This window comes from Ranitomeya variabilis, chromosome 6 (assembly GCF_051348905.1).
Source record: "Ranitomeya variabilis isolate aRanVar5 chromosome 6, aRanVar5.hap1, whole genome shotgun sequence".
Lineage (NCBI taxonomy): Eukaryota > Metazoa > Chordata > Amphibia > Anura > Dendrobatidae > Ranitomeya > Ranitomeya variabilis.
Genome location: NC_135237.1, coordinates 273,516,677 through 273,541,441, shown reverse-complemented (window position 1 = coordinate 273,541,441; position 24,765 = coordinate 273,516,677). Strand labels below are relative to the sequence as shown.

Genomic DNA, 24,765 nt, shown 5'->3' with positions numbered 1-24,765 from the left:
AAGGTTCTATATGGGAACAAAATATCCCATACTAAATTTATAAATATTTAACAGTTCTATTGAAAAATAATAATCATCTAAATCCAGAGCGGAGAAAAAAAGGAGATAATACCATAAACGTTTAATAGGTATTCTTTAGCATTTCTTTTAAGCCTTGAAAACCCAGAGTTTCAATTTTCAATGAAAATTTCTCAAATAGGTATTTATACCCCCATGAACTTTTTCCATGTTCTAGCCACAAACATATCAACTCACTTTTAGGGGGCCAAATACTAAAGCAACTTTTCAGATTTATATTTTTAAAATAATTAGAAAACCATGCATCATTTCCTTTACTTAAGTTTGTCGATGTAACTTGACAAAAAAAACGTGGAAGAGTTTACAGGGTGTAAATACCTTTTCAAAGCACTATATATGTATTGCTCGGGAGAATTTTCATTGAATGCATCAGTATACAGCTTAATATGGGATGTGATTGTAATATTAAGTCATTGCTGTTTAGCATACAAGGCCAATTCCTATATCATTGTAGGCCTGGATTAATTTGGATGGAGCAGCAGACACTTCCAATAGGTGACCCTTCAGTTGCTTCACTGTGTTGTGCCTATCCGTGCTTAACAGGTGAGCGGCTTCTCAAACTTTTTAAATTCTTTTATACCACTGATCCACACCATGGATGGCCTCTTTTTTATTTGAGCATCTTATAAAACGTTATTCAACTTTATGCCATGACTAAACCTATTTGCTCTGAGAAATAGAAAGTTTCAAGGTTGAGAAATAAAATTTGATAATGAAACGTCAAATGAAAACTTACCTTAGACCTGATGCATTGCCCTTTTCTTCATGGTGAAATAAATTGCTGTCTTTTTCTACATAAGGGGAAAAGAATTCAAAAGGTTTATATTTCTGCAGAATAAAAAAAAAAGCAAATACAACAAAAAAAAACCCAAAACGGCACTGCATAGACTAAAAATAAATACAACCAAAAGAACAACCAATGTTTCGATAGGGTTCATGAAGACAATGTCTGCCTATAAAGTGGGGGAAAAAGAGAATTTGATACACTGCCGATTTTGCAAGAAATCTCCCACAAGTGACCCCATTGTAGAAATGAAACCCCTTAGGGAATTTATCTAGATGTATGGTGAGCACCTTGAACCTGCATGTGCTTCACAGAATTTTACAACGTTGAGCTTTGAAAATTAAAGAAAAAAAAAACAAACTTTTTTAACAAGTGGACCAAACTATTTGTTGTGCAATTTCTACCGAGTACGCCGATAGCCCATATGTGGTAGAAAACTACTGTTTGGTGGCTTGGCACTGCACAGAAGGGAAGGGACGCCAGTTTGTCAGGAATAGGGTGCAGACACCATGTCACATTTGAAAGTCCGTGAAATGCCAAAACAGCAGGAGTGTGTGTGCACATTAGATTTCTGACATCTTATAGGCTCTACTGGTATTGTAAAACGCAGCCAAAAATGAACATTAAAAAACATTTTAAAAAACGCAGCAAAAATGCCTAGTGTGAACGTAGCCTTACTTAGTCTTAGACCTTGTTCTAGACAGGGCTACTCTTTTACCCTTACTCTCCCATTCTAGCACACATTTCATGTTGCCGGGATCTGAATCTGAGCATGCGCCCCCACCGGCGGCCATTTTACCGGAGGCCACCGCATTGCATTAATGGATCTGCGTGGGCCTCCAGACATTCACGAAATGCCGGCAGAGCCCCACCGCCCCACAGACCACTGCCACTCACATCCCACAGAGCACTGCTACCGCCGCACCGTCTCACAGAGCACCGCCACCGCCACCCAACAGGCCACCACCGCAACAGAGAGCCGCACCTACCTGGGAAGGGAGGCTGTAGCGTCGGACCGGGACCACAGCCACGGTATTTGTAAGTATATTCCACATATAAGACGACGCACCCCCATTTTCCCTCAATATTTTTTTGGAAAAAGTGCGTATTATAATCCGAAAAATACGATACTTAGCCTTTACTAGCTATTAAAATGGGGGACCCCCCCAAAAAAAAAATAATAATGTAGGCCCCCTTATAATTAATAACCAGCAAAGGCTATGATGACAGCTGTGGGCTAATTTTAATAGACCTAGGTAGGGGCCATGGATACCCCCCCCCCCATTCCCAGGCTAAAAACATCAGCTCTCAGCTGCCCCAGAAAAGGCGTATCTACAATATGTGCCAATTCTGGCACCTAGCCTTGCTCTTCCCACTTGCACTCTAGTGGTAGCAAGTGGGGTGATAGTTAGGGGGTTGAGGTCACCTTTCTATTGTCAGATGACATGAAATCCTGAGGTTAGAAATGGAGAGGCGTCAATAAGATGCCTCCATTACTAACCCCATAGTTATTTAGTATTAAAAAAAACAATTCTCCAACCCCTTTACCCTCAAGGGTGGTTTGCACGTTAATGACCAGGCCATTTTTTTACAATTCTGACCACTGTCTCTTTATGAGGTTATAACTCTGGAACGCTTCAACGGATCCCGGTGATTCTGACACTGTTTTTGTCGTGACACATTGTACTTCATGATAGTGGTAACATTTCTTTGATATGACTTGCGTTTATTTGTGAAAAAAAACACGGAAATTTAGCAAAACATTTTGAAAATTTCGCAATTTTCAAACTTTTAATTTTTATGCCCTTAAATCACACAGATATGTCACACAAAATACTTAATAAATAACATTTCCCACATGTCTACTTTACATCAGAACAATTTTGGAACCAAAAATTTTTTTGTTAGGGAGTTATAAGGGTAAAAAGTTGACCAGCGATTTCTCATTTTTACAACACCATTTTTTTTTTTTTAGGTACCACATTACATTTGAAGTCACTTTGAGGGGTCTATATGATAGAAAATACCCAAGTGTGACACCATTCTAAAAACTGCACCCCTCAAGGTGCTCAAAACCACATTCAAGAAGTTTATTAACCCTTCAGGTGCGTCACAGGAATTTTTGGAATGTTTAAAAAAAAAAAAAATGAACATTTTACTTTTTTTCACAAAAAAATTACTTCAGATCCAATTTTTTTTTATTTTCCCAAGGGTAACAGGAGAAATTGGACCCCACAAGTTATTGTGCCTGGATACCCCATATGTGGGGAACCACTGTTTGGGCGCATGGCAGAGCTCAGAAGGATAGGAGTGTCGTTTGACTTTTCAATGCAAAATGTCGCATTTGGAGAGCCCCTAATGTGCCTAAACAGTGGAAACCCACCAATCCTAACTCCAACCCTAACCCCAACACACCCCTAACCCTAATCCCAACCCTAACCATAACCTTAACCACACCCCTAACCAGAACACACCCCTAACCTTAATCCCAACCCTAACCACACCCCTAACCCTAATCCTAAATGTAAACATAATCCCAACCCTAACCCTAACTTTAGCCCCAACCCTATCTTTAGCCCTAACCCTAGCTCTAATGGGAAAATGGAAATAAATACATTTTTTTTTAATTTCATTATTTTTTCCCCTAACTAAGGGAGTGATAAAGGGGTGTGTGATTTACTATTTATAGCGGGTTTTATGTTTGGCAGCGCTTACATGCTAAAAGACGCTTTTTATTGCAAAAAACAGTTTTTGCATCACCACATTTTGAGAGCTACAATTTTTCCATATTTTGTCCCACTGAGTCATGCAAGGCCTTGTTTTTTCCAGGACGAGTTCACATTTTTATTGGTACCATTTTCGGGCACATGACTATTTTTTAATCGCTTTTTATTACAATTTTTGGGAGGCAGAATGAACAAAAACCAGCAATTCATTAATTTCTCTTTTTTTTTTTGGTGGGGGGGGGGGTGTGTGTGTGTGTGTGTGTAGACATTTATACCATTCTGCGTGTGGTAAAATTGATAAAGAAGTATTATTCCTCAGATTAGTACGATTACAGCGATACCTCATTTGTATATTTTTTTATGTTTTGGTGCTTTTATACAATAAAAACTATTTTACATAAAAAATAATTATTTTTGCACCTCTATTCTGAGAGCTATAACTTTTTTTAATTTTTCGCTGATGACGGCTCATTTTTTGCGGGACAAAATAACATTTTCGGTGGTACCATGTTTATTTATATTCGTCTTTTTGATCGCATTATTCCACATTTTGTTCGGCGCTATGATGATAAAGCATTGTTTTTTGTCCTTTTTTATGGGGTTCACTAAAGGGGTTAACTAGTGGGACAAGTTTTATAGGTCGGGTCATTACAGACAAGGCGATACTAAATATGTGTACTTTTATTGTTTTTTTATTTACATAAAGCAATTTATTTATTGGAATTTTTTTTTTTTTTTTTAGAAATTTTAAAAAATATTTTTATACATGCTAATATTTTGTTTACACTTTTTTACATTCCATTTGTCCTGCGACGGGTCTAGCTCTGCTACATCTAGATGGCAGGCTGCATAGTTGCATGATGCACCCATACAGCCTGTTATCCAGCAGAGACAGTGAGCAGCTTGTGCTCAGTGTCTCCCTGTCAACTCCTATTCCCTGTTTAACGGCACCGAGAGCATGAGAAAGTTTTCCTGCTTGTGGTGCCGTCAGACAGGTCCTGGGAGTTCACAGCCAATGAATTCACTTCCCCTATGTGACATGAGCACGAGAGCGGTGGGAAATTTTCCCACGGTGCTCACGCCGATGTCAGAAGGGTGAAGCGAGTTCATTGGCTGTGAACTCCCAGGACCTGTCCAATGGCACCTCAAATTCTTTGAAGGACAAAGTGACATTTTTAGTGATACCTTTTTTTTCTATACACCTTTTGAACATTTTTGCATTTTTTTTTTTATTTTTTTTTAGAGCTTGGCTCATTATGGATGTGGTGATAACAAACGTGCACTCATATTGTAGTTATGTCCCCATTCAGTTTAGAGCCCATTGTGTTTCTTATATATAAAACATAGTGGACATGCAAGCAGCTGCTGGGAATGCAGGACTGCTCCAAGTATACTCCTATTTGGAACAATCCTGGTTTAAGAATTTTTTTTAAGGAAATACAGCAGTTTGAAGGGTTATGGGAGTGGAAATGGCAGAGACTGAAATATGTGTATCAGTTGTATCTCAATGGACTCAAAGCACCTACAATTGAGGCATGCAGCAAGTCTGATTTTTAGTATCTCCTGTAATGGATAACTGGATTTTGTGGTACAGGCTAAATAAGTGCTAGGCAGACTGCCTCATAGTATGGGTGTCACCAATAGTCGGAAAGCCAGACACTGTGCATCACACGTATCTGTGTGACTGACGTCCTATGCAAGCCTCATTTGTGTGGATTTTTAATACTACAGAGCCACCCCCACCATAAATTTGTGAATGGCTGTTTGCATCAGTATTTTGCATCTGTGTGCCCCCGCATTTATCATGAGGATCTGCTGCATCCTGCTAGTGCATTCGTAATCTGTCCTGGTGTTGGTAAGGCTGCTTTTTTCTGTGATATTTTTGAATTTTTGTGCTTTTCTGTAAGACGACAATATATTTCACAAAAACCAACATCCTTTCATTCCCCTTCATGCGCCCCCACACATGTCCCTGAAATAAAAAAGAACAAAACTGGGCCTTACCCTCAACATGGGTTTAGCACAAAAATCCTCTCCCCGTTCCTCAGGCAAAAAAATATGTCCACAGTGCCCCTGTATTTTCAGCTGTCATGACCTGAGCCGGCTATGAAGCCCTAATGAGATTCCTTCATTTTAATGATAATTACCAAGCCCCCCCAAGAAATTACCCCAACTACGATTGCCTTAACAAATTGAGACCCCTAATTTCCCTCTTAAAAGATTCATTTTTAAATTCATACCCCTTGAGCAAAATGTAGCAGTCAAAGAGACCCTCAAGAGGCCATCTCATTCCGCCATTTCATCCTTTGTAAACACGCCAAATATGGCGTAAAATTGAACAAAAATGTGCAAGGGCACAACATTGTACAAGTGCACCTTTCTAATTTATAAAAGGTAGCGACTGCCAAATTACTCCACCAAACTGTCCTCAGAAAATTGGCATCCCGGGTAAAATTATCTGGGAACTAATGACACCACTTCCTTGCCAAAGGTATCACTTGCACGCCGACAAATGCCACAAAAATTAGTGGAGGGGGCGGGACGCCCCGGCAACTACGATCGCTGTGATTGGCTGTTCAATTATAAACTATCACAGTGTTTTGTTTTTTTTTTAAATCAGATTTTCCTTATGGATTATTTGATTTTCTAAACAATACCATACATTATACATTATAATACAAACACAAACTTAATAAACAAGTTTAACCCTTAAAGTTTATATAGTCCGATACTTGCCAAGGTATTCCATGGTTATCAATTTTTAAAAAAAAGAAGATTTTCCCAAAGACTGGTGACACATTATTAAATACAGGGATTATACCAAAACTAGTATTGGTTGTATGTTCACTAACAACATACTTACTAGCAGAAAATAATTGGTATCTATATGTCCTCAACATACAATATTTTAAAAGTCGAAATAGCCAAACGGTCTAGTATAGTTATTCTGATTAGGTCCACAGATGCCACCCCAGGGGCAATCACAGCATTTTTAGTGTTTCAGGTAATGAAATTGATGTCCATCATACGATCTGTGCTCTAGGAGTGATTGCTGCGATTGGACGATGATGTCGATCAGAGTGCACAGACATGATCTGACCCCACAGTGACCGCCCTGTACTTTCTCATTCTAGCTGCGGACGTGTACAGGGCGGTTAACGTGTCATTCAGCCACACTGTGCCTTGTGGTGCCACAGATCTTTTCAAGCCTGTGTCATCACTTATTATTATCATTAATGCGGCAGCTAGGGTCGTCCATCTGGCTAATCGTTACTCGGACGTGTCCGCTCTTCGCCAGTCGTTACACTGGCTGCCCATTCATTACAGGATACAATTCAAAGTACTTGCTCTCACCCACAAAGCTCTCCACATTGCGGCACCCCCTTACACCTCCTCCCTCATTTCTGTCTATCGGCCTAGCCGACCACTGCACTCTGCAAACGACTTTCGACTAACCTCTGCACTAATCCGTACCTCCCACTCCCGACCCAAGACTTCTCCCGTGCTGCGCCAATCCTCTGGAATGCTCTACCCCAAGATATTAGGACCATCCACAACTTGCATAGTTTTAGGCGCTCGCTCAAAACACGTTTGTTCAGAGCTGCCTACCACATTAACTAATCAAAGTCATTTTATGTTTGTGTGTGTGTAGCCCATTCACTATTTCCATCTACCCCCCACCCCCTGAAGATGGCTGGACCATCATTGTAAATACATCATTGTAAATACACACCTGTACTTTGTATCTCCCCCACCTCATTGTAGATTGTAAGCTCTCACGAGCAGGGTCGTCTTATTTTGTCTTACTTTGCTTTATTACTGTATTGTTAACGTTGTTACCTATGACTGTTGTGTTTGAAACTGTTAAACTGTAAAGCGCTGCGGAATATGTTGGCGCTATATAAATAAAGATTATTATTATTATTTATATAGCACCACTGATTCCATGGTGCTGTACATGAGAAGGGGTTACATACAAATTACAGATATCACTTACAGTAAGCAAACTAACAATTACAGACTGATACAGAGGGGCGAGGACCCTGCCCTTGCGGGCTTACATTCTACAGGATGGTGGGGAAGGAGAAAATAGGTTGAGGCTTACAGGAGCTCCGGTGTTGGTGAGGCGGTAGCTTCGGTAGTGGTGAGGAGGCAGTAGGGTCAGTGCAGGCTGTAGGCTTTCCTGAAGAGGTGGATTTTTAGGTTCCGTCTGAAGGATCCGAATGTGGTTGATAGTCGGACGAGTTGGGGCAAAGAATTCCAGAGGATGGGGGATATTCGGGAGAAGTCCTGGAGGCGGTTGGGTGAGGAGCGAATAAGTGTGATGGAGAGGAGGTCTTGGGAGGACCGGAGATAACATGAGGGAAGATATCGGGAGATTAGTTCAGAGATATATGGAGGAGACAGGTTAAGGATGGCTTTGCAGGTTACTATTAGTAATTTGAACAGGATACGCTGAGGGAATGGGAGCCAGTGCAGAGGGGAGGAAGCGGAGGAGTAGCGAGGAGAGAGATCAATTAGTCAGGCAGCAGAGTTAAGGATGGAATGGAGAGATGCAAGGGTGTTAGCAGGAAGGCCACAGAAAAGGATGTTGCAGTAGTCAAAGCGGGAGATGATGAGGCATGCACAAGCATTGCAGTAGATTGATGGTTGAGGAAAGGATGGATTCTGGAGATATTTTTGAGTTGGAGGCGACATGTTGTTTTAAACAACATTCCAACAAAGCTATGACACGCAAACTGTTATGATCCCAATGGCAGAGGATCTCTGATATTCCGGCAAGATAGCAAAAATATAAATACTGCTCTAGGGAGGTGGAAACTGGGCTAACCGCATACCTGATCCTGACACAAACAACTAAAAGTAGCCGGTGAACGTGCCTACGTTGGTTCTAGACGTCTCGAGCCAGCCGGAGAACTGACTACCCCTAGAGGGAAAAAATAAGACCTCGCTTGCCTCCAGAGAAATTGAACCCCAAAGATATAGAAAGCCCCCAACAAATAATAACGGTGAGGCAAGAGGAAAACACAAACGTAGAGATGAACTAGATTCAGCAAAGTGAGGCCCAATAGTCTAGATAGCAGAAAATAGATAGTGGACTATGCGGTTAGCAGAAAACCCTACAAAACATCCACGCTGAACATTCAAGAACCCCATCACCGACTGACGGTGTGGAGGGAGAATCTCAGCCCCCTAGAGCTTCCAGCGAGTCAAAAATCAAATGTAAAGCAAGCTGGACAAAAACACTGAATAATGCAAACGATCGAAATTGTACAAAACAGACTTAGCTTTTCTTGCATGAGGCAGACTGAAAGGAATCCGGAGGAGACCAAATAGGTCTGGATACAACGATGCCAGGCAAGAGACTGAGTCCAGAGGAGACTCAAATAGGAAACACCCGCTGCTTAACGACACAGCTGGAGCTCAGGCCTGCAACAAGACATACCTAACACAATACCGTTAGTGACCACCAGAGGGAGCCCAGAAACACGGTTCACAACAGTACCCCCCCCTTGAGGAGGGGTCACCGAACCCTCACCAAGACCCCCAGGGCGATCAGGATGAGCAGCGTGAAAGGCATGAACCAAATCAGCCACATGAACATCAGAGGCGACAACCCAGGAATTATCCTCCTGACCATAGCCTTTCCACTTAACTAAATACTGGAGTTTCCGTCTAGAGATACGAGAATCCAGAATCTTCTCCACCACTTACTCCAACTCGCCCTCAACCAAAACCGGGGCAGGAGGCTCAACAGCAGGAACCATAGGCACCACGTACCGCCGCAACAAGGACCTATGGAACACATTATGAATAGCAAAAGACGCTGGAAGGTCCAAGCGAAAAGACACCGGGTTAAGGATTTCCAAAATCTTATAAGGACCGATAAAGCGAGGCTTGAACTTAGGAGAGGAGACTTTCAAAGGAACATGCCGAGAAGACAACCAAACCAAATCCCCAACACGAAGTCGGGGACCCACACCGCGGCGGCGGTTGGCAAACCGCTGGGCCTTGTCTTGTGACAATTTCAAATTGTCCACCACATGGTTCCAAATCCGCTGCAACCTATCCACCACAGAATCAACCCCAGGACAGTCAGAAGGTTCAACCTGACCCGAGGAGAAACGAGGATGAAAACCAGAGTTGCAGAAAAAGGGTGAAACCAAGGTGGCAGAACTAGCCCGATTATTAAGGGCAAACTCGGCCAGTGGCAAAAAGGTAACCCAGTCGTCCTGATCAGCAGAAACAAAACATCTCAAATAAGTCTCTAACGTCTGATTAGTTCGCTCGGTCTGGCCATTAGTCTGAGGATGAAAAGCCGACGAAAAAGACAAATCAATACCCATCTTAGCACAAAAGGATCGCCAGAATCTGGACACAAACTGGGATCCTCTGTCAGATACAATATTCTCAGGGATGCCATGCAAACGAACCACATTCTGAAAGAACAAAGGAACCAAATCAGAGGAGGAAGGCAACTTAGGCAAGGGCACCAAATGGACCATTTTAGAAAAACGATCGCACACCACCCAGATGACAGACATCTTCCGAGATACCGGAAGATCCGAAATGAAATCCATGGAAATGTGCGTCCAAGGCCTCTTTGGGATAGGCAAGGGCAAAAGCAACCCGCTGGCACGAGAACAGCAAGGCTTAGCCCGAGCACAAATCCCACAGGACTGCACAAAAGAACGCACATCCCACGACAAGGAAGGCCACCAAAAGGACCTGGCCACCAAATCTCTGGTACCAAAAATCCCAGGATGTCCCGCCAACACCAAAGAATGAACCTCAGAAATAACTCTGTTGGTCCATCCATCAGGGACAAACAATCTCTCTGGTGGACAACGATCAGGCCTATCAGCCTGAAATTTTTGCAGCCCTCGTCACAAATCTGGGGAAATGGCAGACAAAATAACTCCCTCTCTGAGAATACCAGCCGGCTCAGAGACTCCCGGAGAATCAGGCACAAAACTCCTAGAAAGTGCATCAGCCTTCACGTTCTTCGAACCAGGCAGGTACGAGACCACAAAGTCAAAACGGGAGAAAAACAACGACCAACGAGCCTGTCTAGGATTCAGGCGCTTGGCAGACTCGAGGTAAATCAGATTTTTATGATCAGTCAAGACCACCACACGATGTCTAGCTCCCTCGAGCCAATGTCGCCACTCCTCAAATGCCCACTTCATGGCCAACAACTCCCGATTACCAACATCGTAGTTCCGCTCAGCAGGCGAAAATTTCCTTGAAAAGAAGGCGCATGGCTTCATCACGGAGCCATCAGAACTTTTTTGCGACAAAACAGCCCCTGCACCAATTTCAGAAGCATCAACTTCAACCTGGAAGGGAAGAGAGACATCCGGCTGACAAGACTGGCGCTGAAGTAAACCGACGCTTCAGCTCCCGAAAGGCCTCCACGGCCGCAGGAGACCAATTCGCAACATCAGAACCCTTCTTGGTCATATCCGTCAAAGGTTTAACCACGCTGGAGAAATTAGCGATAAAACGACGGTAAAAATTAGCAAAGCCCAAGAACTTCTGCAGGCTCTTAACAGACGTGGGCTGAGTCCAGTCATGAATGGCAAGGACCTTAACTGGGTCCATCTCCACAGTAGAAGGGGAAAAAATAAAACCCAAAAAAGAAACCTTCTGTACCCCAAAGATACATTTTGAGCCCTTCACAAATAGAGCATTCTCCCGCAAAACCTGAAACACCATCCTGACCTGGTTCACATGGGACTCCCAATCATCAGAAAAAAAACAAAATATCATCCAGATAAATAATCATAAATTTATCCAGATATTTCCGGAAGATGTCATGCATGAAGGACTGAAACACAGAAGGAGCATTAGATAATCCGAAAGGCATCACCAGGTACTCAAAATGACCCTCAGGCGTATTAAATGCCGTTTTCCATTCATCTCCCTGCTTTATGCGCACAAGGTTATACGCACCACGAAGATCTATCTTGGTGAACCAACTGGATCCCTTAATCCGAGCCAACAAATCAGACAACAATGGCAAAGGATACTGAAATTTAACAGTGATCTTATTCAGAAGACGATAATCAATACAAGGTCTCAGAGACCCGTCTTTCTTACCCACAAAAAAGAATCCTGCACCAAGAGGGGACGAGGATGGGCGAATATGTCCCTTCTCCAAAGACTCCTTTATATAACTCCGCATCGCGGCATGCTCTGGCACAGATAAATTAAAGAGTCGTCCCTTAGGAAACTTACTACCAGGAATCAAATCTATAGCACAATCACAGTCCCTATGAGGAGGAAGGGCACTGGACCTGGCCTCATTAAATACATCCTGAAAGTCTGACAAAAACTCAGGGATCTCAGAAGGAGTAGAAGAAGCAATAGACACCAATGGGGAATCGCCATGAATCCCCTGACACCCCCAACTAGACACAGTCATAGCTTTCCAATCTAAAACTGGATTATGGGCCTGTAACCATGGCAGACCCAAAACGACAACATCATGCATTTTATGCAGTACCAGAAAACGAATCACCTCCTGATTTACAGGAGTCATGCACATGGTCACCTGCGTCCAATACTGAGGTTTATTCTCTGCCAATGGCGTAGAATCAATTCCTCTAAGAGGAATAGGATTTTCCAAAGGCTCCAGGACAAAACCGCAGCGCTTGGCAAACAAAAAATCCATCAGACTTAAAGCAGCACCAGAATCCACAAAAGCCATAACTGAGTAAGAAGATAATGAACAAATTAAAGTCACAGACAAAATAAACTTAGGCTGAAAAGTACCAATGGCGACAGGATTAACTTTTTTCTTTGAACGTTTAGAGCATGCTGAGATAACATGTGTTGAATCACCACAGTAGAAACACAACCCATTTTGACGTCTATGATTTTGTCGCTCGGCTCTGGTCAGAATTCTGTCACATTGCATAGAATCAGGTGACCATTCAGACAGCACCGCCAAAGGATTATCAGATTTGCGCTCCCGCAAACGTCGATCAATTTGAATGGCTAGAGCCATTGAATCATTTAGACCTGTAGGGATAGGAAACCCCACCATCACATCTTTAATGGCTTCAGAAAGACCATTTCTAAAAATTGCGGCCAGTGCACACTCATTCCATTGAGTAAGCACGGACCATTTCCGAAATTTTTGGCAATATACCTCAGCTTCGTCCTGACCCTGAGAGATAACCAGCAACATTTTTTCAGCCTGATTTTCAAGATTAGGCTCCTCATAAAGCAAACCAAGTGCCAGAAAAAACGCATCAACATTCACCAATGCAGGATCTCCTGGCGCCAGAGAGAAGGCCCAATCCTGAGGGTCGCCGCGCAAGAAGGAAATAACAATCTTAACTTGCTGAGCGGAATCACCAGAGGAACGAGGTTTCAGAGACAGAAACAATTTACAATTATTCCTAAAATTCAGGAATTTAGATCTATCTCCAAAAAACGGCTCAGGAATAGGTATTTTTGGTTCAGACATAGGGCTATAGATAACAAAATCCTGAATGCTTTGCACCCTAGCAGCAAGCTGATCCACACTAGAAGTCAGAGTCTGGACATTCATATCTGCAGCAGAGTTTCAGCCACTCAGAGAAAAAGGGGATGGAAGAAGCTAGGCAAACTGCAGCAAAAAAACAAACAAAAAAAAAAAAACTCAGAACTTCAATTTAATCCCGCTTCTGCGATGCAAAACATTTTCTTTTGGCCTGGCATTCTGTTATGATCCCAATGGCAGAGGATCTCTGATATTCCGGCAAGATAGCAAAAATATAAATACTGCTTTAGGGAGGTGGAAACTGGGCTAACCGCATACCTGATCCTGACACAAACAACTAAAAGTAGCTGGTGAACGTGCCTACGTTGGTTCTAGACGTCTCGAGCCAGCCGGAGAACTGACTACCCCTAGAGGGAAAAAATAAGACCTCGCTTGCCTCCAGAGAAATTGAACCCCAAAGATATAGAAAGCCCCCAACAAATAATAACGGTGAGGCAAGAGGAAAACACAAACGTAGAGATGAACTAGATTCAGCAAAGTGAGGCCCACTAGTCTAGATAGACAGAAAATAGATAGTGGACTATGCGGTTAGCAGAAAACCCTACAAAACATCCACGCTGAACATTCAAGAACCCCATCACCGACTGACGGTGTGGAGGGAGAATCTCAGCCCCCTAGAGCTTCCAGCGAGTCAGAAATCAAATGTAAAGCAAGCTGGACAAAAACACTGAATAATGCAAACGATCCAAATTGTACAAAACAGACTTAGCTTTTCTTGCATGAGGCAGACTGAAAGGAATCCGGAGGAGACCAAATAGGTCTGGATACAACGATGCCAGGCAAGAGACTGAGTCCAGAGGAGACTCAAATAGGAAACACCCGCTGCTTAACGACACAGCTGGAGCGCAGGCCTGCAACAAGACATACCTAATACAATACCGTTAGTGACCACCAGAGGGAGCCCAGAAACACGGTTCACAACAGCAAACGCTTTAAGGCCATCTGAAAATGTTTGCATTACAACGATTTTGCACAATGTCTTTCCTGAGATTACCCCAACTTTGATCGACCTTTCAAAGTTTGGCCGGTCATTGAACACTTCAGTAACAAGTGTGCTGAGGTTTATGTTCCCCAAAGGGACATCTGCGTATATGAGTCCCTAATACATTTCAGGGGGAAGCTCAAATTCCAGCAATACCTGCCAGTAAGAGGGTGAGGTTTGGAATTAAAATCTAGAAGCTCTGCGAGAGTACTTCAGGGTACATACACAGGTTTAGAGAGTTTATGAAGGGAAGGGACTCCCTGATTGAACCCCCTGAATGCCCTTTCGTCTTGGGAGTGAGCGGGAAAATGGTGTGGGATTTGGAGCACCCACTGCTGGATCAAGGTTAGCACCTCTACATAGATAACTTTTATACCAGCATCTCTCTCTAAGTTCCTATCTGCGCGAGCTGTAGCAGCATGCGGTGTTGTCCGCAATAATCAGAGAAGCATCCCTAAGATGCTAATTGGGCAGCTCCTAGTCAGGGGCATTGACAACTAGTCAGCCAACTGGGCATTACTTGCCACTGCAAGTGCCCATTGTAGACACTCTCCCCCCTTACCCCTGATGAACCCTAAACAGAGGGAGAAATGCGTTGGAGGGCGACACCTTTGATATGGGCAATTGGTGAATAGGCTTACATTTGGGTACTACCCTTGTCAGGGCCGGAGTAATGCAGGGGCACGACAAGGAGCATTAAGGGGATTGGAACACCTCATTCCCCCTTTCTATCTATTCCCCCATTACTCAGACAATTGCCCCCTCCTCTCTTCAATGGTGGACCTATAACAGAGAGAAGGCGTAAGAAAATGTGTGGGTGAGATCAAACCGATTTTTTAACTAGAGCACTGTTGAGCATGAGCACTTGCACTTTGATAAAGTATTGTTTATTTGTCCTGTTTGCACATTGGCTGATAACTTTTAATAAGTTTGCCTAAAAGGTTATGTTTTATTATTATTATCCTAGCCCAGCTGCAATTTCAATGTATCTCATTGGGTAGGTTTAATACATCAGTCATAATTTCTGATTCTTTGCAGATTTTGGCTCTCTAAACACAACATGAAACTCGCAGACCATACCATCAAAGTCTGCTTTTGGGGCTAAAGTAACATTTTTGAGGAAAAAAAATGATTTTTTTTTTTTATTATTTGCACGACTCAACATTATAATTCTCTGTGAAGCACCTGGGGGTTCAAGGTGCTCACCATACATCTGAGGGGTATAGTTTCCAAAATTGGGGAGTTTCCACTGTTCAAGCACACCAGGAGCTCTTCAAACGTGACATATACCCAAACAATGGTTTTCCTCCCACATCTGGGGTATCGGCATGCTAAAGAGAAATTGCACAACAAATTTTTGGGTCCATTTTCTCCTGTTAGCTGTGTGAAAATAAAAATAAATTGGGTCTAAAGGAAAGTTTTTGTGAAAAAAGTTACCGGTAAATGTTTTTTTTCCACATTATTTCAATTTCTGTGAAGCAACTGGAGGGGGGCAATAAACTTATTGAATGTGGTTTTGAGCACCTTGAGGGGTGCAGATTTTAGATTGGTGTCACTTTTGGGTATTTTCTGTCACATAGGCCCTGAAAACTCACTTCAAATGTGAATGTCATCCCTAAAAAAAAATGGTTTTGTAAATTTTGTTGGAAAAATAATAAATCACTGGTCAACTTTTAACCCTTATGATTACCTAACAAAAAAAAATTTGTGTAAAAAATTGTTCTGATTTAAAAGGTCTAAAAATTAAAAGTATGAAAATTGCAAAATTTTCCAAATCTTCACCATATTTCTATTTTCTTCACTAATAAACGCAAGTCATATCGAACAAATGCTAAGACTATCATGAAGTACAATAGGTCATGAAAAAACACTGTCAGTGGGATCCGTTGAAGCGTACCAGAGTTATTACCCCATAAAGTGACACTGGTCAGAATTGTAAAATTTGGCCTGGCCATGAAAGTGAAAACAAGGCTTGGGAAATAAAGGGGTTAAAGTTTTAAAATTGCAAAAAAATCTCAGAATCTTTGGATTATGCTGAAGCGTTCCGGAGATATTACCACAAAAAGTTATACTAAACAGATTTCAAAAATTTGGCCTGGTCATGAAGGTCAAAACAGGCCAAGTCAGCAAGGGGTTAAAGAGTCCATAAATATAGACAAGGATGTACGAGTCTCCTACTGTCAACACCAAACAGGATTTAGTTTTTTCGTTTAAAAAAAAACAAAAAACGAAACAAACCATAATGCACTAAAAGATCACAAACGGAAAGTGGTTTTCTTTACAACAGTTTTTAAGTGTTGGATTTACTTGTTTTTCAATAATACAGTACCTTTCAAGTGTTTTGTGCTGGTACCAGATTTATCATTATAAGGTGGGTCATTCTTCCTTGCCATCTTTTGCGGTGGTTCACAGTCTTCATTGCATCTTCTTTTTTGGTCTAGTTCTGGAGGGATTTAAAAAAAAAAGAAAACCTGAACTGATAGGTTGGTCTCTAGATTACACGTTACAAATTGCTTATATTATTAAATACACTATATGAAAAAAAAAAAAGTATGAGTACGCAAAAAATCATTCTGCTAAGATCCAAAATGGTTCTTATATGTCACTGTACGTTTTTATTTCATATAGAATAGGTTCCGTTAGTATTAACAAGTTGTCATCCGTTACACTTGGATTTAGCACTAAAAAAAAAAATAAAAAAATAAAACCCAATTATTACTAACAGTACAATAACGACTGCAAAAACAGAAACCAAACTTTCCACTTTTTGAAGAAATGTAGCCAATGAAAGCCTGACTGCAGGCATGTGTCACTTAAGGTACCTTCACACTAACCGACTTTGCAACGATAACGATAGCGATCCGTGACGTTGCAGCGTCCTGGATAGCGATATCGTTGTGTTTGACACGCAGCAGCGATCTGGATCCTGCTGTGATATCGCTGGTCGTTGCTGAAAGTTCAGAACTTTATTTGGTCGTCAGATCGGCGTGTATCGTCGTGTTTGACACCAAAAGCAACGATGCCAGCGATGTTTTACAATAGTAACCAGGGTAAATATCGGGTTACTAAGCGCAAGGCCGCGCTTAGTAACCCGATGTTTACCCTGGTTACCATTGTAAAAGTAAAAAAAACAAACAGTACATACTCACCCTCTGCTGTCTGTCACACGTCCCCCCGCCGTCCGCTTCCCGCACTGACTGAGCGCCGGCCGGAAAGTAAAAGCAGAGCACAGTGGTGACGTCACCGCTGTGCTGTACTTTACGGCCGGCAATCACAGTCAGTGCGGGAAGCAGACGGCGAGGGACGTGTGACAGACACCGGAATGTGAGTATGTACTGTTTGTTTTTTTACTTTTACAATGGTAACCAGGGTAAACATCGGGTTACTAAGCGCGGCCCTGCGCTTAGTAACCCGATGTTTACCCTGGTTACCCGGGGACTTCGGCATCGTTGGTCGCTGGAGAGCTGTCTGTGTGACAGCTCCCCAGCGACCACACAACGACTTACCAACGATCACGGCCAGGTCGTATCGCTGGTCGTGATCGTTGGTAAATCGTTTAGTGTGAAGGTACCTTTAGGCTCTGCAATGTTATCATTTCGTTATCACTGCCTAGAAGTCTTAGCTCTTCTGCATCTCATCAGACAAATCAGGGTGTTCTATAAAAACTACACTGAGCAGCCCAATAAATGATAACATTCCTGGAACCAGGCTTTTTTTTGCCTATGTTATGGTTCTCTCAGATAATACAGTAAAAGCCTACTGAAAAATTCCCTAAAAAAACAAAACAAAAAAAATAATATATTCAGTGCTAAAAAAATTAATCACTTAAGGCCTCTTTCACACGTCCATGTCTCCCTGTATATGTGGTGACAGTTTTCACACGTACCGGAGACACTGACACACTAGACCCATTATAATCTATGGGTCCGTTCAAATGTACCCGTTTTCACACGGACCGTGTCCCAAACACGTAGACATGTCAGGTTTTTTTTTTCATCGGCTCGGTCCGTAATATGGATGGCATACACACACTGATAACTTTATTTGTGCTATCCGTGTGCGTTTTTGCAAACATTGTTTCTTACTTATAGGCAGGTGTCCCGAATTTGATATGTAAATCCAATATTTAAACTCTGTTGGCCTTTTATTTGGCGAGGTGAAGTAGTTGTTTGTGGAGGCACGTGTGTGTAGGCATTCTCCTATTTTGGCATTATATCATGGCACCTCTAGTTGATACAGAGAGTCTAATATCTCTTGTGGAACAACACCCAGAACTTTGGGACACTAGTGTGGAAGGATATCACGACCGGCTGATAATAGAGCGCGGATGGCTTGCAGTAGCAGAAGCATTGTTTCCACGAAGTGGTTGGTCTACAAATTCCCCATCCAAGCAAACAAAGTTTGGCGCTTGCACCATGGATGTTCCTTTGGCATAAACTGTACTTACTTCCCTTATATTTGAAAGATTGCTAACAGTGCTCTCTGATAATAAGCTTTATTTTTATATAGCGCTAACATATTCCGCAGCGCTTTACAGTTTGCACACATTATCACAGCTGTCCCCGATGGGGCTCACAATCTAAATTCCCTATCAGTATGTCTTTGGAATGTGGAAGGAAACCGGAGGAAACCCACGCAACCACGGGGAGAACATGCAAACTCCTTACAGATGTTGTCCTTGGTGGGATTTGAACCCAGGACTCCAGCGCTGCAAGGCTGCAGTGCTATCCATTGAGCCACCGTGCTGCTCTGGTGTGCCGCATCTGAGGTGTTTATGAATGCGTAAGTAGTAGGGCAAAATTGCTTGCAAATTTCAGCCCTTATGACTAACTTTGTTTCTAGACTTCTGAATGTGCTTGCTGAATGCCAAACATAAGCTTCAGGATTTAAAGTGTAATTGTCTGAAATAAATTCGGGCAATAATCTTGTTAAATTTGGATATTCACAATGTTTTACACATTAGTACAGCATGTTGGCCTGGTGTGGACAACCATGCTGCTACAAGCTAACAAAACATTCCCCCCTGTTCAGTGTTGATCAGACACAATTTGTTGTGGAGCTGACACCGTTTTCCTCTTCACTTGTTTATTTCAGCAGTCGGTGCTTAACTAGCAATATCCCAGCAAATATCTTCCACCGGCCCAGGACTTGCACATGTCAGGCAGCCATTGTCAAGGTTGCGTACACTTTACTTTGCTCTGCACACACAAATATGGAAATGAAAGGTATCTGCTAACAACCATAGCACTACGTATATTATGGTGCTGGGTCCAATTATAAACTTGATACAAGCAGGAGGTATCTAAGTGGCAATACAAGGAGTGGTAAGCACACCACTTATATATCTAGCAATGACATATCTGCTGGTTATTTGTGTTAACATACAGAACAAATTACCTTTAAAAAGCATATGATCTTTTTACATTTTCTGCTGTTTATTACATAGGCTTCAGTTTTCATAAAATGAGAGATTTTTATGGCTTTGTCAACAGTGGCTTTGGTGAAAAGACGCTGTCGCTCAACAAGGGACCAGTGCCGCAAGGAATTTAATTCCCTTCCCACGACGTCTGGGGCGACAAGAAAGCACCAATATGTGTTTTTCCGCAATTTAGACTTCCTGCACCCAATCATAGAACTCAACCAGTAAGTGACTATGTATGTGTTTTTTGGCCTTAACCCCTTAACCCCCAAGGGTGGTTTGCACGTTAAAGATCAGGCCAATTTTTACAATTCTGACCACTGTCCCTTTATGAAGTTATAACTCTGTAAAGCTTCAACGGATCCTGATGATTCTGAGACTGTTTTCTCGTGACATATTGTACTTCATGATAGTGGTAAAATGTATTTGATATTACCTGCGTTTGTGAAAAAAACGGAAATTTGGAAAATTTCGCAATTTTCCAACTTTGAATTTTTATGCCCTTAAATCACAGATATATGTCACACAAAATACTAAAATACTTAATTAGCATTTCCCACATGTCTACTTTACATCAGCACAATTTTGGAACCAAATTTTTTTTTTGTTAGGGAGTTATAAGGGTTAAAAGTTGACCAGCAATTTCTCATTTTTACAACACCATTTTTTTTTTAGGGACTACATCACATTTGAAGTCACTTTGAGGGATCTATATGATAGAAAATACCCAAGTGTGACACCCTTCTAAAAACTGCACCTCTCAAGGTGCTCAAAACCACATTCAAGGAGTTTATTAACCCTTCAGGTATTTAACAGGAATTTTTGGAATGTTAAAAAAAAAAAAAAATATGAACATTTAACTTTTTTTCACAAAAAATTTACTTCAGCTCCAATATGTTTTATTTTACCAAGGGTAACAGGAGAAATTGGACCCCAAAAGCTGTTGTACAAATTGTTGCGAGTATGCTGATACCCCATATGTGGGGGTAAACCACTGTTTGGGTGCATGGAAGAGCTCAGAAGGGAAAGAGGCCGTTTGACTTTTCAATGTAAAATTGACTGGAATTGAGATAGGAAGCCATGTCACGTTTGGAGAGCCCCTGATGTGCTTAAACATTGAAATCCCCAACAAGTGACACCATTTTGGAAAGTAGACCCCCTAAGGAACTTATCTAGATGTGTGGTGAGCACTTTGACCCATTAAGTGATTCACAGAAGTTTATAATGCAAAGCCGTAAAAATAAAAAAATCATATTTTTTCACAAAAATGATTTTTTCGCCCCCAATTTTTTATTTTCCCAAGGGTAAGAGAAGAAATTGGACCCAAAAAGTTGTTGTGCAATTTGTCCTGAGTACGCTGATACCCCGTATGTGGGGGTAAACCACTGTTTGTGCGCATGGGAGAGCTCGGAAGGGAAGGAGCGCCGTTTGACTATTCAATGCAAAATTGACAGGAATTGAGATGGGACGCCATGCTGCATTTAGAGAGCCACTGATGTGCTTAAACATTGAAAACCCCCACAAGTGACACCATTTTGGAAAGCAGACCCCCTAAGGAACTCATCTAGATGTGTTGTGAGAGCTTTGAATCCCCAAGTGTTTCACTACAGTTTATAACGCAGAGCCGTGAAAATAAAAATTATTTTTATTTTTCCACAAAAATTATTTTTTAGCCCCCAGTTTTGTATTTTCCCAAGGGTAACAGGAGTAATTGGACCCAAAAGTTGTTGTCCAATTTGTCCCGAGTACGCTGAGATCCCACTTGTGGGGGGGAACAACCGTTTGGGCGCATGGGAGAGCTCGGAAGGGAAGGAGCGCCATTTGGAATGCAGACTTAGATGGAATGGTCTGCAGGCGTCACATTGCGTTTGCAGAGCCCCTAATGTACCTAAACAGTATAAACCCCCCACAAGTGACCCCATATTGGAAACTAGACCCCTCCCAAGGAACTTATCTGGATGTGTTGTGAGAACTCTAAACCCCCGAGTGTTTCACTACAGTTTATAAAGCAGAGTCGTGAAAATAAAAAAATCCTTTTTTTTTTTCCCACAAAAATTTTTTTTTAGCCCCCAGTTTTGTATTTTCCCAAGGGTAACAGGAGAAATTGGACCCCAAAATTTGTTGTCCAATGTGTCCTGAGTACACTGATACCCCATATGTTGGGGTAAACCCCTGTTTGGGCGCACGGGAGAGCTCGGAAGGGAAGGAGCACTGTTTTACTTTTTCAACGCAGAATTGGCTGGAATTGAGATCGGACGCCATGTCGCGTTTGGAGATCCCCTGATGTGCCTAAACAGTGGAAACCCCCCAATTATAACTGAAACCCTAATCCAAACACACCCCTAACCCTAATCCCAATGGGGGCTCACAAGCAGCCCTGCAGCATTCTGTGCAGCTATATATAGCCCTTCCCCCCCGGATCTGGATTGTCAGCAGGTGTGCGTCCAGGGGATCCGCCGCCCCCCTCTGTGTAGGTCACCGCCAGACCCCCTGTGGCCTCCGATTGCCGCCATCGCTGCACGTGGCCGCAGCACAGCAGCGTCTGGAGCAGAAGCCGGCGTCCGACTTCCGGTCCTGGCCCCGCCCCCCTGAAGCGTCACTTCCGGTGCCGGAAAGAGCGCACAGGGATGTGCAGGAAAGCCTGGGCATGGCGCCGCCAGCCGACCCCGCCGCACACTGCCACGCCAAGCCCCCCGGGCCGGACGACCGACGGGACACAGGAGCAGCAGAGGCACTGAGAGACTGAACGGACCCCGGGGGGAAGGAAAATACTCACCTCCGTCGCTGGCACCTGGAGACGAACATCCTCCGGACTCCGCTCCCCTGTTCCGCTCACTGCCGTGGAGCCCTACCCGGACCCACCGTGGCGCTTCCAGGAACCCGCACTGACCGAGGTAGGAGACCCCCTCGCTACCTGAGTCGGACAGCCAGCCTGGGTATTCTTAGATGAAGTACAGATATCTGTAGGGCATCTTGTAATACAGGAACAAGAAACCAACTTCTGCGTGGGAGAGGTGCCGCCCTTATGTATCTGTACGTTTCCTGTTCCTGAAGGGTGGATCCCCTCTCTCCGTGGTGCCGTCATGGACGACCGATAAAAATACATGTTGTCAGTAGTTTATAGAATAAAAGAACAATTTACATTTTACTCAAAAATATACCTATAAAGAGAAAAATCAGACAAATTGAAAATTTTGCAGTGGTCTCTTAATTTTTGCCAGAGCTGTATATACACTCTCCAGTATACATACAAATGCAATGGAGAGCTGGGTGTTTACAGAAAGCTGGTACAGTTCTCAGAAACCTATTGAGCTGTGCTGAATGCAGTGCCGCCATTAATTTACTACTTTACATGAAAGGGATATACAAAGTAGGGGCCAATCACTTTAATGAAACAGATAAACTGCAAAGAGGAGGCAGGAAACAAAGCACGCCCAGATAAAATGTTTGTTTGGCGCTGCTCACTTCTCATTGAGAAATGAGTGGCACTGCTGTGCGTCTACACATAGTTGCAAGAATGCATTCCCAGCCAGTGTTCATTATTGTGCACAAATCCTCAGAGGAAAGTGTACATACGACAATCGGCGCTGCTCAACACAGGTGCACGATACCTTTTGATCATAAACACGCTATGTGTAGATACAATGTCATCAGCACTGCTCACCTTCTGAAATGGAAGTGAGCAGCATTAGACAAACTATGTAAATGAAGCTGTTCTTCTCATTCCAATGTATTCAGCAATCGTAATAGTATAAATTCTAGCTTTGCCCATTTGCTGTTTTGAAAAATCAAACAAAACTCACCGCGAACGAGGTTTTCCATAGCCCCTGGATTATCTAAATAATCCTACAAAAATCAAAGTGAGAACATTTGTATTCAATGAGCTTTACCAATACACAAAAAAGAACAGAATGACTAACATAGAAGATAAATAATAAAAAAACAGCTATAAGCATAAAAGATGCACAACAGAAAATATATAATAGGAGACGAGCACTAGCCCTTTTTGGAATTTAATAAGGCAACCACACTTGTGGCATATACAATTGTCTCTCAATAATACATTTTGTTTTTCTAGGCTTAAAAGAACCACTCCAGCATTTTTTCTATTTCAATGCTGGAGTGGTGGAACTAATCTGAAGTTCCCTGACTCTTATACTATCCAGCCACCATTACAAGCGCCACTCTGACAGGAAGTTAGAGGTAACGGTCTCAAGCTCTCAAAGTATGTGAGAACTTTGTTCTGGCTCTCAGACTTCTATGGAGTTGTCACTTCAGACCATCCAGAAAACTCTTTAGTGATCTGTCAGGTCACAGGAGCGGAGAGGCTCTAATAAAAGATAAAGATGGCGGCTGGCAACTATGAGACTCTGTGCAGGAAACTTGCAGGTCAGAAGTTTTGCATGGAGCACGGCAGGATATAATAGAGACAGGTCCCATTTCACAACCCATCATGCCATTTTAGACTTTGGAGGGATTCAACTCATCAGGGTTTAAGGGTGAGATTGTGCCAAATTTTATAAGAGCCATGGCGATTGTGAGCACTTGCAGTTTATATCGTTATGTACAGGTGCATCTCACAAAATTAGAATATCATCAAAAAGTTAATTTATTTCAGTTCTTCAATACGAAAAGTGAAACTCATATATTAGATAGAGTCATTACAAATAGAATGATGTATTTCAAGTGTTTATTTCTGTTAACGTTGATGACTATGGCTTACGGCCAATAAAAACCCAAAAGTCATTATCTCAGTACATTAGAATGTTTTATAACACCAGCATGAAAAAATAATTTTAAAATCCAAAATGTTGGCCTATTGAAATGTATATTCAGTAAATGCACTCAATACTTGGTCGGAGCTCCTTATGCAGCAATGCGGCGTGGCATGGAGGTGATCAGCCTGTGGCACTGCTGAGGTGTTATGGAAGCCCAGGTTGCTTTAATAGGAGCCTTCAGCTTGTCTGCATTGTTGGGTCTGGTGTCTGTCATCTTCTACTTGACAATATTCCTTAGATTTTCTATGGGGTTAAGGTCAGGTGAATTTGCTGGCCACTCAAGCATAGTGATACTGTTGTTTTTAAACCAGGTATTGGTACTTTTGGCAGTGTGGACAGGTGCCAAGTCCTGCTGGGAATGAAAATTCCATCTCCAAAAAGCGTGTCGGCAGAGGGAAGCATGAACTGCTCTAAAATTTCCTGGTAGATGGCTGCGCTGACTTTG

At 42.4% G+C, this 24,765-nt stretch overlaps 1 protein-coding gene across 8 annotated transcripts in view; it reads right to left on the bottom strand.

The window, feature by feature from the left end:
* LOC143782318 (uncharacterized) overlaps nt 1-24,765 on the bottom strand; it is a 356,201-nt gene that overhangs the window by 190,867 nt on the left and 140,569 nt on the right. For 5 of the 8 annotated variants that reach the window (XM_077269673.1, XM_077269669.1, XM_077269670.1 and 2 more), the window contains 3 exons: nt 23,346-23,388; nt 16,453-16,566; nt 815-869 (listed from right to left, as the gene is read on the bottom strand). In XM_077269673.1, the coding sequence (XP_077125788.1) occupies nt 815-869; nt 16,453-16,566; nt 23,346-23,388 (212 nt within the window). The remainder of the gene's footprint in view (nt 1-814; nt 870-16,452; nt 16,567-23,345; nt 23,389-24,765) is intronic. The other 3 variants (XM_077269671.1, XM_077269674.1, XM_077269667.1) reach the window with 2 other exon arrangements.